The sequence below is a fragment of the Mus musculus genome, chromosome 9 (assembly GCF_000001635.26).
Source record: "Mus musculus strain C57BL/6J chromosome 9, GRCm38.p6 C57BL/6J".
Taxonomy (NCBI): domain Eukaryota; kingdom Metazoa; phylum Chordata; class Mammalia; order Rodentia; family Muridae; genus Mus; species Mus musculus.
Genome location: NC_000075.6, coordinates 70,012,108 through 70,024,374, shown reverse-complemented (window position 1 = coordinate 70,024,374; position 12,267 = coordinate 70,012,108). Strand labels below are relative to the sequence as shown.

Here is a 12,267-nt window from a genome sequence, read left to right as displayed (position 1 = left end):
CAGGCAAGATGGCTCAGCCATAAAATGCCTATTTGTATATTCAATCTCTGGAACCCACATAAGGAAGGAGAAAACAGACATTCTAGGTTTGTCCTCTGACTACCACATGCATGCTATGGCACACATCTGCCCTTGATGCCCCCAGTTACACACACAACATCAACAATAAAGTCTTTAAAAAAAGAAAAAAAAAGTCAATTATAATGGAGACAGAGTGTTTTTTTTAGGATGTGACTCCTTTATTAGATTACATGTTCCACTTAAGTTTTGGTAAAGCAGGAACTTTATCTGCAGCATTAAGAATGCTTAACATTGGGCTGGAGAGATGGCTCAGTGGTTAAGAGCACCGACTGCTCTTCTGAAGGTCCTGAGTTCAAATCCCAGCAACTACATGGTGGCTCACAACCATCTGTAACGAAATCTGATGCCCTCTTCTGGAGTGTCTGAAGACAGCTACAGTGTACTTACATTAAAAAAAAAAAAAAAAAAAAAAAAAAAAAAAAAAAAAAAGAAAAAAGAATGCTTAACATTGTGCTAGGAATGTAGCTACCAGAGACTCAGCTATAGCTAGCTCTCTTGGTGACCTGTCTGATCTTTGAATATCAGTTTTGGCTATTGTCTCAGTCAACAATAGCATTATACAAAACAAAAGTTGATAAAAGTTGGGGCCAGGGTTTTTATATCAGCTTGTCAGGCTGCACAAACAGGACCAGGGTTTGCTGTCTGCTAGGTCCTTTTCCAGCTCTAATGATTCTAATTCTCATCCTGATGTTAGCTCAAGTAGCATGGGAATGCCAGATGTTCACTTTTACTGAATGATAAGGGCCGTGTCTTTAAGTGATGTCTGGATAAACTAACACCAAATCCATCCCTCAGTCACCTGGCAACCTTCTGATTTCTCTAGGGTCTAAATAGCCATGTTCTTCATTGTATTCTCCCAGTTTGACAAAGGACACATCTCCACACCCCCCCCCCCCCCCAGTACACAAAGACGTAGAAACAGATGTCATATATTTTTACTATGCCGTTAAAAAAGATTTGTTTTGCTTGCATGTATGCTCACCACATGCATGCCTAGAGGCCTCAGAAGTCAAAAGAGGGTATTGGATCCCCTGGAACTGTAGTGACAGGCAGTTGTGAGGCACCATGTGGGTGCTGGGAGCCAAGGGTTCTCTGGAAGAACAATGCTCTTAACCGCTGATCTATCTCTTTAGCCCCTGGATTTTGAACAAAGATTAGAATTTCTAGTAATTGGTTAAGATGTTGGTCATTTATAATGTATGATCACTGATAAGGAAAGGTCAAAAGTAAGTGACAAGACACGATTGCTGTTTGGAGCAGGGCCTTGGTTCTGCTATACGAGTTATCTAAAATTCACCTCACTCCCCTGGCTCCGGCTGCTTATACTGACAATTATCTTTGAACATGTTCTTTGAAAGGAAAGTGTGTGAGACTTTCATAGTAAAATTCCATCCACATTCAGGTCTGCTTCTGGTATATTCAATATTAGATAAAATTACAATCGACAAGGTAAACAAAATTTTATTGAAGGACACCTTTTTCAAGCCCCTCTTCAATTTCTCTGGTATTTTTGACAATTCCCTGCTAACCAGCTGCATCAAGTATTACTCACAACAAGTTTTAAAACGAGTTTATTGAAGAATAATCTTATGAAGGCAACCACTTTTGATTTGTCATTAAAAAAAAGTTACATTTCTTTATGCTGTGTACTAAAGGTCATTACGAGAACAGAGTCGCATGCTTCTCTCTGCGGGACCCTGGGTAGTAGATATAGCACAGTGTTGTCATTTCTGCACCGTGAGAATAAATAAAAAAAAGTCTCTTCCATGTTTCTCTTCAAAAAGCGATGAAAATAACAGAAGGTGGCATAAAAAAAGCTGCATTTCTCTACTCATTCCGTAGTATTCGAGCCAGTATCTAGAAACAGGAAAGAGATCAATTCAAGGAGCGAATCCTAAACATCAGTACTTTAGGAACAACTAGGAAAAGGACAAGAAGTGGTGTTGGAAGGAGGAGGAGGCGGAGCACTCTGGAAGGCCCTGCCAAGGTCAATAGCTTCCTTCCCAAGGCAGAGATAAGATATAGCCTAAACCTCTAAGTGTTTGCTGTGGGCTAACATAATCAACTTTTCCAGGCTACACCCTGCTTGGAAATACAGAAACCTTCTGGCTCTGGCTACTGCTGTCCTTTCCTCTGCTACTTTAGTAGAAACACAGCTTAATTTTAGGACACCAATTTTTAGAAAAATGGAATTTTAATGAGCTGAACTTAGTTTTGAAGGCCAAATTGTATTTTATCCATGACTATGATTTCATCTTTTCCTATGGATATAGAAAGAAACAGAATTCACCACAACCATTTCTTAAGCATTTAAATCTTGGTTGAGGATCAATTACATGGTTTTCTTTAAATGAGGGCAGCTCTCCAGTGAGCACCAACTGAAGCTGACACGGGTAATTTGCTACTTCTTATTGTCTGAGGTTGGAATATAGTCTTGTATCTTTAAACAAGAACAGCACCAAAGAGGCACCCAGCAGAAGCTCCTGGCAGTTAACAAACCTACCCACTTAGTCTGCTGTTATCAAGACTGCTCAGAGGCTTTTGTTGTTTGGTTCAAATGACAGAATCTGACCCTCTACTATGCACATCTTTCCTGCTCAGTACAGTAGCTACCAGTTAGCAACATGTAGCTGTTTAAAATTTAAATTAATTCAAATTAGTTAATGAAATGAAATAGGATGAAAGTTTTTAGTTGCCCTCCCCACATTTTAAGTGTTTGAGGGTCATGTGACTACTAAGGACTGTAGACAGACAGAACATTTTCATCATTACAGCAATTCTCCTCAATAGTACTGGTGCTCATCACCTGCTCCTTCCCTCAGGGCTAAGGATTGAACCTAACACCTCATATATTCTGAGCCCTCTATCAATGTGCTATCTCCAGCCCTCTCTTTACTCTTTCAGACAGGATTTCTTTTAAGTTGCTCAGGCTGGCCTTGAACTCACTCTACAACTTAGGCAAACCTTGAAGATGTTATCTTCATTTCAGCTTCCCAAATAAAGCAAATTATAGTTCTGTACCACCTGGCCCATTTATATCAATTCATTTATTGCACTAATTCTATGGGCTAATAAACACTTAAAAGCCTAAGGGTTAAAAGGATGTTATTAGCTTAAATTACAAGAGAAAATGTATGAAAATATAAATTACTTCAAATATAGAAATGTTATCTTATAGTGCAGGAAACAGTATCACCTTTGTAGAAATGGAAAATAAAAAAGGTGATCTATCTAAATGTTCATTGTTCCTAGCAAAAATAAAAGATCGTAAGTCAGTATATGCTGGCCACAAAAAGAAGTCTCTAGGACTACGACTGCTGAGGAGTCCTAGCTAGATCTCTGATGAGTCAGTCAGTACTAGCGGTGCTAATTTCCTAGACTTTTTGTCATCTAGAAGAACTTTTTAAAAAAGGCCTGAACAGATGTGATAGCACATCTTTCCATATCCCAGCACTTGGGAGGCAGAGGCAGGCAGATTTCTGAGTTCGAGGCCAGCCTGGTCTACAGAGTGAGTTCCTGGACAGCCAGGGCTACATTGAGGAACTCAGTCTTGAAAAATCAAAATCAAAATCAAAATCAATCAATAAAAAAGGCTGAAAATTTTATGTAGATATCAGAAATTAGATTAAAAAGAATAATCTATGTGAAAAATAATGTATGTGTAAATATATCTCTGTGTACAGATGTGTTACCATAAAAATACATTCCTAATACTTGAAAATCGTTTTACTTGTGAAGGTGAACACTTACCTGTAGAGATGGGTCATAAATGGAATTTTTCTGTATTCTCTACATCTCTTCAGTGATTAAGTATTTCTTTAGAAATCTAAACTATAACTAGGCAGGGTGGCACATGCCTTTAATTCCAGCACTTAGGAAGCAGAGGCAGGAGAATCTCTAAGTCTGAAGACAGCCTGGTTTACATAGTGAGTTCCAGGCCAGTCAGGGCTACAGAAATCCTGTCTCAAAAACCAAAACCAAACCAAACAAAATCCACAAGAAATGGGGACATTACTTTCTACATTTCTCTTTGCCTTCCCTTCTTGTAGTCGGACAGTCTTTTATACTCCAGGAACTGGTTCTTTAAAAACAAACTGCTTGAGTTATAAATTAAATACACAATCAAACATGGGCTGGGGCCTGACTAGGTATTAGAGCACAAAGACAGCAAGTAGAAGGCCTTCGGTCCTATTTAACAATACACACAAGGAAATAAGCAGTCGTGGAGCATGAAGCAGAGGTGTGCCACTCTAACAATGCAAGGACCTGAAAAATCTTCAAAGTCTGATGTGGAAAATTCTCCTGATTAGAATGTGCAAATCAGAGGAATGAGTATCTCCCATTATAACTGCCAGACTCATGATTAGTTTAAATCAGCTTTAAAATAATTAACTTCTTATGTATAAAAGTGTAGGATTAACAAGCAACACAGAAATTTTAAGATAAATGGTAAAAAAACTACTACTTCCTTAAAGAGAAAGGTGGCAGCGAGAAGCCTAATGACTGCTCCAAGTAAGCAACTCAACAGAAGGAAGCTGAGGAAAGCTTATGCTCTTTGCACATGAATTTAATCTGTGTTAAGTGTCTGTGTGTCACCTGAGCTACAGATGAAAGGTCAGTTGAGAGGACACATATAGAATCCTGAAGCTAGGTTTTTAATCTGAGGGTTGATCTCCTGGCCACTTTCCCTTAAGGTTTTCAGACAGATCAAGATAAGAAAGAGAAGAAAAAGGTACTTGGACAAGTTCTGCTTTCACAGTAGTTAGGTGAGCACTTACTTTTACCATCACAGGCTACAATTTTCACTTTATCCACTTTAATAAGTTCTGTCACCTCTCTGAATTCAACATCATTCAATACAAAAGTCCAAACATTATCGCAGAATCTGTATGTATTTAGAGAGCCCTTTAAAACAAAACATTGAGAAATGCCATGAGAAGCCATTGTTTCCCCTCATGCTTTATTTCAAAGCAACTCAAGAATGCTCAGCTACCAAGTATATATAGCCGCTAAAAGCAGTGTGCTTAGTGCTTAGCTTAATTTATTTAATTACTTACTTAATTTCATCTACTTAGAAACAAGCAAGAGAAAACCTGGATAAGTCAGCTTAGGGAAGAGTTTAAAAACATTTTAGCTAGCTGACTATTTTTAGTACTCTAAAACAATGTACAAATTACTTACCTGAGATGAAAAGGTGTATGAAAGCTTGAATTTGTGTGTCTACTGCCCTCTTGTGGATAAATTATGAAAATTCCATTTGAGTTCTCTCTTCTGAGAAAGGATCTCTCTACACAGCCCTGGCTAACCTGGAACTCACTATTGTCCTGGAAACTGTCTACTTCTTTCTCCCAAGTGTTAGGATTAAAGGTGTGCATCATTACATTCTGCCCATTTGATTAGAATTAAATATATATATATTTATTTATATACACACACACACATCTGCACATGTCTATGTGTTTGGTGCATGCTTACCTGAGTTTATATGTACTACATTTGTACAGATGCCTCTAACAGCCAGGGGGGGTAGAGGGGGGACTCTAATCCCCTGGAACTGGAGTCACGGGTAGTTGTGACCACCTGACATAGGTGCTGGGAACCAAACCCAGATTTTCTGCAAGAGCAATAAGTGTTCTTAGCTACTAAACTTTCTCTACAGCTCTCACTTTTGACTTTTTTTTTCTTTCTGTTTTTTTTTTTTGTTTGTTTGTTTTGTTTTGTTTTTTGAGACAGGGTTTCTCTGTGTAGCCCTGGCTGTCCTGGAACTCACTCTGTAGACCAGGCTGGCCTCGAACTCAGAAATCTGCCTGCCTCTGCCTCCCAAGTGCTGGGATTAAAGGTGTGCACCACTGCCCAGCGACTTTTTTGAGATAGGGTTTTACTATGTAGTTTTCGACTGTCCTGGAATTCAGTATATAGACCAGACTGGCTTCCAACTCAAAGAGATCTGCTTCCAGAGTGCTAGAATTAAACACATGTACCTGGCTCCATTTAATATTTAAGATTCCATATTTCATTGTATGTTTATTTTCTAAACTTATAAAAGAGCAGAGATTTTTTTTTTCTTTTTAAACATTAAGCCAAATCCTATCACTGGCTCAGAAGTATCACTGTTGCCTATTCTTTAACTCTATTTCTATATCAGTTTTTTTCTGTGACTCTGTGGTGTCACTTTAGCCAGAAACTAGAAAATTACCAAATTTTTCTCTCCATTTTATCATATCCATAGCTGTCAAGTTCCGTTAGATGTGCCTTTTAAAGTCTCTCCATTTCTAGCCATCCACTTGTCAAATTTTATACTATTAGAGACATGACCCCCCCCCCCCCCCCGCCCCACTTCTTTGAGCCCTGGCTATCCAAGAACTCGGTCTGTAGACCAGGTTGGCCATAGAGGCAGAGAGGCAGAGGCAGAGACCCAACTGCCTCTGCCTCCCCAGTCCTATGATTAGAGGTCTGTGCATTTATGCCTGGCTGATACCTTTTTATTTGACTATTTATGCACGTAGTTTGTAAGTATGTAAAACTGATAAGACATTTATAATAACATAAACACATATTTTAATCTCTTGAGTAAAATATAAGTCAAATAGAGACCTCATCTAGTTTACCTTTGCATTTTCAGTACCTAAAACAACCTAATAGGCACTTAAATACTTAAAAAAAATTCCTTTGTACTTTATCAAGAAAATATTCTTGCCTCAACACTGAGGTTTTCTTAAATGTAAAGTAACTCTTTTCCTGTATTGGCCTTCATATGTTTTAAGTTTATTTCTATAGTAGGGTTGCGCCTTGTAACACAGTGTAAGATATTAGAGAAATATAACAGAGTAACAACAAAATGTTTCTGTAGCGACTTCACATGGTAAACTGTTTTGCCACATTTGCCATGAGTTCTTAACTATAAACCACCATAATAGTGAGGATGGTATTTTGTTCAAAGCAGAGATAATCCAAAAGACAGCCAGCTACCAGAACAGACTTTATAAGACAAGCTATCTAAGGGTAGATGGGAGGCAACACAGAGACTCTACAGATAGCCAACCTTTCCTGAAGGACAGCGTGTGAAACATATAACTGAACTTAAGAATGACTCATCACTTACCTTCCATCTTGCAGCTAATACTTTCAGGCCTTTGAAATCTCAGTAATTCTCCAGGGGAAAAAAGCCAAACATATATAGGAAGATTTGTGAAACAATAAAATTAAAATCTAAAAGCAATTCTGAAACACATGGAATGGATGAACTTAGCACAACGATTATAGAACAAGTTCCCAAACCAGACTAACCAAATCTTGCTATGGTGAGTTAAGTCCACGTACGCTCTCAGAGTTAGCAGTACAGACTTCCAGATGCAGGAAGACATCCTTACCCTGAAATTGACTCTGTTCCTGACTCTCTGAGCCAATGCTGAATTTATAGCTTTATCAAACTGAAGTAGAACTTGAAGCGCAAGCTGGGGGGTGATCTGTTGAGACTGAGAACAAAAATGAAGAACATAAAATTCGCTAAGGGAAGAACATTAAGACAAATAAAGTATACTGACTGCAGTCTAAAAATTAACATAAGTTAATCAGAACTTGTACAGTGGAAACCCTTATTCTCCTGGGATGGTAAAGCAAAGCCTGGAAAGAACTACACCATATCTTGACGGGAAAAGGAAACCTGTGGTGAGTTTGCAAAGCCAGAAAAGACTTGCTAGTCCTTTGGTGGCTGAACAAAATAATCAACAAATGGGAAGCCAGGTTTTTTCTTTTTGTTTTGTTTTGTTTCAAGACAGGGGTTTTCTGTATAATCTTGATGTTTTAGCATTCATTCTATAAACCAGGCTTGCCTTGAACTCATAGAGATCTGCCTGTTCTGCCTCCTGAGTGCTAAGATTAAAGCTGTGCACCACCACTGCCCAGCTAAGTTTCTTTTCTTAATAAAACATTTAAGACCTATATATAAAGAACAAAATCAAACCATACCAAAGTCTATATAATAACACCAGAGCAGATGGGGCCAGGCATGGTGATGCACAGCTGTAATCCCAGCAGGTGGTGGCAGCAGGAAGGCCAGACGTTCTAGGCTATAATATTCTCTCTCTCATTCGCTCTCATTCTTTCTTTCTCTCTCTCCCCGCCCCCCTTTCATTAATATTTATTAATTTTAGCCAGGCAGTAGTGGCGTACGCCTTTAATCCCAGCACTTGGGAGGCAGAGGCAGGCAGATTTCCGAGTTCAAGGCCAGCCTGGTCTACAGGGTGAGTTCCAGGACAGCCAGGGCTACACAGAGAAACCTTGTCTTGAACTCTCTCCCATCCCCGCCCCCACCAAATTAATTTTTATGTATTGAGTGATTTGTCTTTATACATACCTAGAAGAGGCAATCAGATCCCATTACAGATGGTTGTGAGCCATCGTATAGTTGCTTTGAATTGAACTCAGGACCTCTAGAAGAGCAGTCAGTACCCTTAACTGCTGAGTCATCTCTTTAGCCCTTCTAGGCCATTCTTAACTACAGACCATTCAATGACAGCCTGGACTCTGTCTCAAAAAAAACAAAGCAACCTCACTCCCACATTTCCCTCCAGACTCCAACAGAACATAAAAAGAAATACTTAGCACTTTCTTAGTTGTATGATTTGAGTAAGATTAATTCTTCTAAAATAGAAATAGAAATTCAAAATTCTAACTCAAATCTCAAAGAATTTTATAATATTGGACAGAATTACTTTTAAAGTGATATAATTTGCCTTTCCTTTAAATTTAAGATGAGATTACTTTCAGGGATCATTTCTATAGTTCATCATTTAACATCAGAAGGGAAAACCATTAATTTAAAATTTTTTTAACAAGACATTTTGCAGATGTACACAGATCATGTTTAATGCTTGGCCGCACCTGTATGAGCTCATCAAGGCTCTCTTGAAGACTGTTCCCCAAAGTTGTATTTCTGTATAACTGATAGGCCATGGCTTAAAAGGAAGCAATTACTTTTTCTTCAGGCTTGCATTGATGTCCTACAAATTTAATATAAAAGACCAACTTGTAACAATGTAAATTATATATAGTAATCTATCACTTCATGTATTCTAACACGGAACTATGAGAACTCAATTACAAATTACTACATTAATTATCTTCTAAGTTCAAAGTGTTGATTTCTCTGATTTTAATACCAGTATGGTATTTATCTTTTTAATTCAGTATGCTGACATAGTCATTAAAATGTGCATCTTTATTTTATCCACAGGTTTTCCCTTAGTTTAAAAATTTCCACATAGCATACATTCTACCTGCTCTCACATAGTGACGTGATATCTGCTCTTGGGACCTTTATTTTTCTGTTTTCTTAAAATTCCATTAGAGTTTTTGCCAAAAGAATGGTGCTATGACAGGAAACAGAGACAAAATGGGTAAAGATGAACAGGTCCTAAAATCTGTCTACAAAGGGTAATGGACACATAAAAAGGTTAAATTTTGTGCAAAAAGAAATAACTCATTGTATGATAAAGGCTGCTTAAGGACTGAGTTGGCTTAGAAAAGCTTCCCAGTCTTCAAAGGAAAGCCACTTTAGAATGGGTAAAGGTGAGAGGAGGGTAAGAAAAGCCACAGAAGTGTCAAAGTGTAAGGTTTGTGGAAATCTAGCAGGAAAGAGCGGCAGGTGAGGCTAAAGCAGAGGACAAGATGAGTTTGCCCCACAAGAGATCTGAAGGCAATGAAAAGCCCTTGAAACACTTCTGGCAAGAAAGGCAGAAAATCCAGCTTATGGGACCTGAAAAGGGTTAGAGGAATACAGACGTAACACATGTTTATTGACCTTGTAGTACTTATAGTCCAGAGATGGACAGGGGGAGATCTATTCAAACAATCATTATCAGATAAGACTTGGTGAGGCTGGAGAGGTGGCTCAACAGTTAAGAGCACTGGCAGCTCTTCCAGAGGACCCAGGTTTGATTCCAAGAACCCAAACGGCAGTTAGAAACCATCTGTAACTTCAGTTTCAGGGGATCTGACACCTCACACAGACATACATGCAGGCAAAACACAAATGCACATAAAATAAAAATAAATAAATATAACAACAACAACCACCAAACCCAAAACAATAAAACAAAACAAAAAAATCTTCCTGAATCCTAAGGAGCTCAGCTACAGGAAGGAGTATAACGAGATTTGGCAAAACTAGTGACCTGCCATCTTCAGATTACACTTGGTCAGCAACTGATCCAACAGAACATTCTGTGATCTGTTGTTTTCCGGTTCCAGCTCATGGAACTACTGTATTTCCTGTTTCCTTTGACAGTTCTTTCTCAGCTCTGACTTCCAGTTCCTGAATTACCTGCTTTCCCTGTTAGTTAGTCCATCTCAGCTTATGGTGTTAAATCCTATCTATGTGTTGATGACTTTGAAACTTGTAGCCTTCCCTCACTTCTCTCTTTGTACCCATATTCAGGATGTTCTACTCTACATCGAAACAATTATCAAATAGCTAAGACACTTCTCCTACAGCTAAGAGCAAATGCAGAGGACTCTTCTATGGGCCCTCAGAGTCATATAAACCATAAAGATGGTCCAATTCCTAGCAAATCTTGGAAGGGCAACTTTCAAAATGAATCCAGAAGCCAATCATTTCTCAACATCCCCATGATTATTTTATAATGCCAGGCCACTGACTCATGGTGTTCAAATTTTCTTTACTCTACACTTGTCCCTCACACTTTATAATTTGCAGCGGGGTTATCTTTTAAAAATATGGGCTAGAACATATTTTCCATCAGCTTCTATCAGGCCTGACGATCTGGCTACCCTCTATGTTTGGTTTGATCTATTTTCCACCTCCCTTTGCACTCTCAACTGCCCTGAGGATGACAGGCGTGGGACTGCCTTTGCGATGGCTGTTCTTTCTGCCTGTAATGTTCTTGCTCAGATATTAATTTGGCTAACACACAACTCCAATAGCTCCATTCAATTGCACCTAAACTGACCACCACATAGGAACTCCAACATCCATTATGAAACGTCTCCAAACCCTTCATCTCGCTAAAATTTTTTGATAGCACCGTCTGCCATCAAGTTACCTAACGGTCTTATGTTAACTTTCCGCATAAAATGTAAAGTCCACGAGGGCATGGATCTTTATTTTTGTTCACTTGATGTAACCTGCGGGCTGAGAACAGTACCGGATACTCGACGCGTGTCAAACAAAAACATTTAGCTCGTTCAAAGTAAACGCCAGTCAGTACGTGTGTATGGAGAAGGGGAGAAAAAGGTCAGAGAGACATAAACTTTAAAATAGGACAGGGGAGCCATGGCACGCTCCATTTGACATCTAAGCATTATTTGGAAAAGAGCTAACAGCGACTTCGACGTCTGCTGAAACGAGCTGGCTCGGCCATCTCCAATCTTTAAAGGTGGCGGCAACTGCAGAACTTCGGAATCCCCTCCTCACTGCAGAGCTGGAGCGCAGGCGCCGTGTGTGCCCGGCATCCGAGCGGGACGCCGGTCGCCTAAGCGCGGCCTGAGGAGAGCGGGAAGGCGGCTGCTCCCGCGCGGCTGCGTCTGTCTGGGGTCGCCTTCCGGCGGGCACAGCGCTCGGTACCGCCCGCCTCGCCGCGGCCTCCCCGCTCCCGGCCCCGCCGCCGCCTACCTGAGGGAAGGCGCTTCCGCCACGGCGGTAGCAGAGCCAGGTAGGGAGCCCGCTGCGACCACCTCCTCGGCCGCGGAAACCGCAGCCCTGTGCCAGTGACCCGGAAGTGCTCACGCGACCCGGAGGTGACGCCACAGGAGCCACTGCCGGCCCCCACCGCCGTTTCCGAGAAGGGGCGTGGTCTCTCCTGCTGGCGCTCGGGAAGCAAAAGGCAATGGGGCGACTGTCTGGCTTGTCAAAGTTTGTGGGACTGCAGTGTAGGGAAACCAGGGTTTGTGAGTCTTTCATCTTTTTCATTTGGAAGGTCTGCTGTATAAACTTCGTGACTGATACAAAAGCAAATACGTGGATATTCTGAGTTTCCAGAATTTCACATCCCTTTTCTTTTTAGCGGGGGTGCTTGGTTTTCTGCTTTCAAAACAGCAGCTATAGGTACTGCAGATGGCCAGTGAGCACATGAATTGTGACTTCGGATGCAAACACTCCAGGTCTGAGAGTGAAACATGTTCTCCTTTGTGCCATGCTGTAGGTTTTCCTTTTTAGCCTTTTAAAAT

General features: G+C 40.2%; 1 protein-coding gene across 5 annotated transcripts; it reads right to left on the bottom strand.

Annotated features, from left to right (window-relative positions):
* Nucleotides 1-1,508: 1,508 nt before the first annotated feature.
* On the bottom strand, nucleotides 1,509-11,827 carry Gtf2a2 (general transcription factor II A, 2). Of its 5 annotated transcripts, NR_104093.1 has the most exons (6): nucleotides 11,714-11,827; nucleotides 8,965-9,083; nucleotides 7,452-7,556; nucleotides 5,557-5,695; nucleotides 4,860-4,986; nucleotides 1,509-1,938 (listed from the first exon to the last, which is right to left on the bottom strand). NR_104093.1 is itself a non-coding variant. In NM_001282083.1 (5 exons), the coding sequence occupies exons 2-5, from the start codon at nucleotides 9,034-9,036 to the stop codon at nucleotides 1,913-1,915; spliced, it is 330 nt and encodes a 109-aa protein (NP_001269012.1). In that variant the 5' UTR covers nucleotides 9,037-9,083; nucleotides 11,423-11,827; the 3' UTR covers nucleotides 1,509-1,912. The 5 variants fall into 5 exon arrangements, 4 of the variants coding, with proteins under 4 accessions (NP_001269012.1, NP_001034608.1, NP_001269013.1 ...); NM_001282083.1 differs by lacking the exon at nucleotides 5,557-5,695 and having other exon boundaries at nucleotides 11,423-11,827; NM_001039519.2 differs by lacking the exon at nucleotides 5,557-5,695.
* Nucleotides 11,828-12,267: the final 440 nt, after the last annotated feature.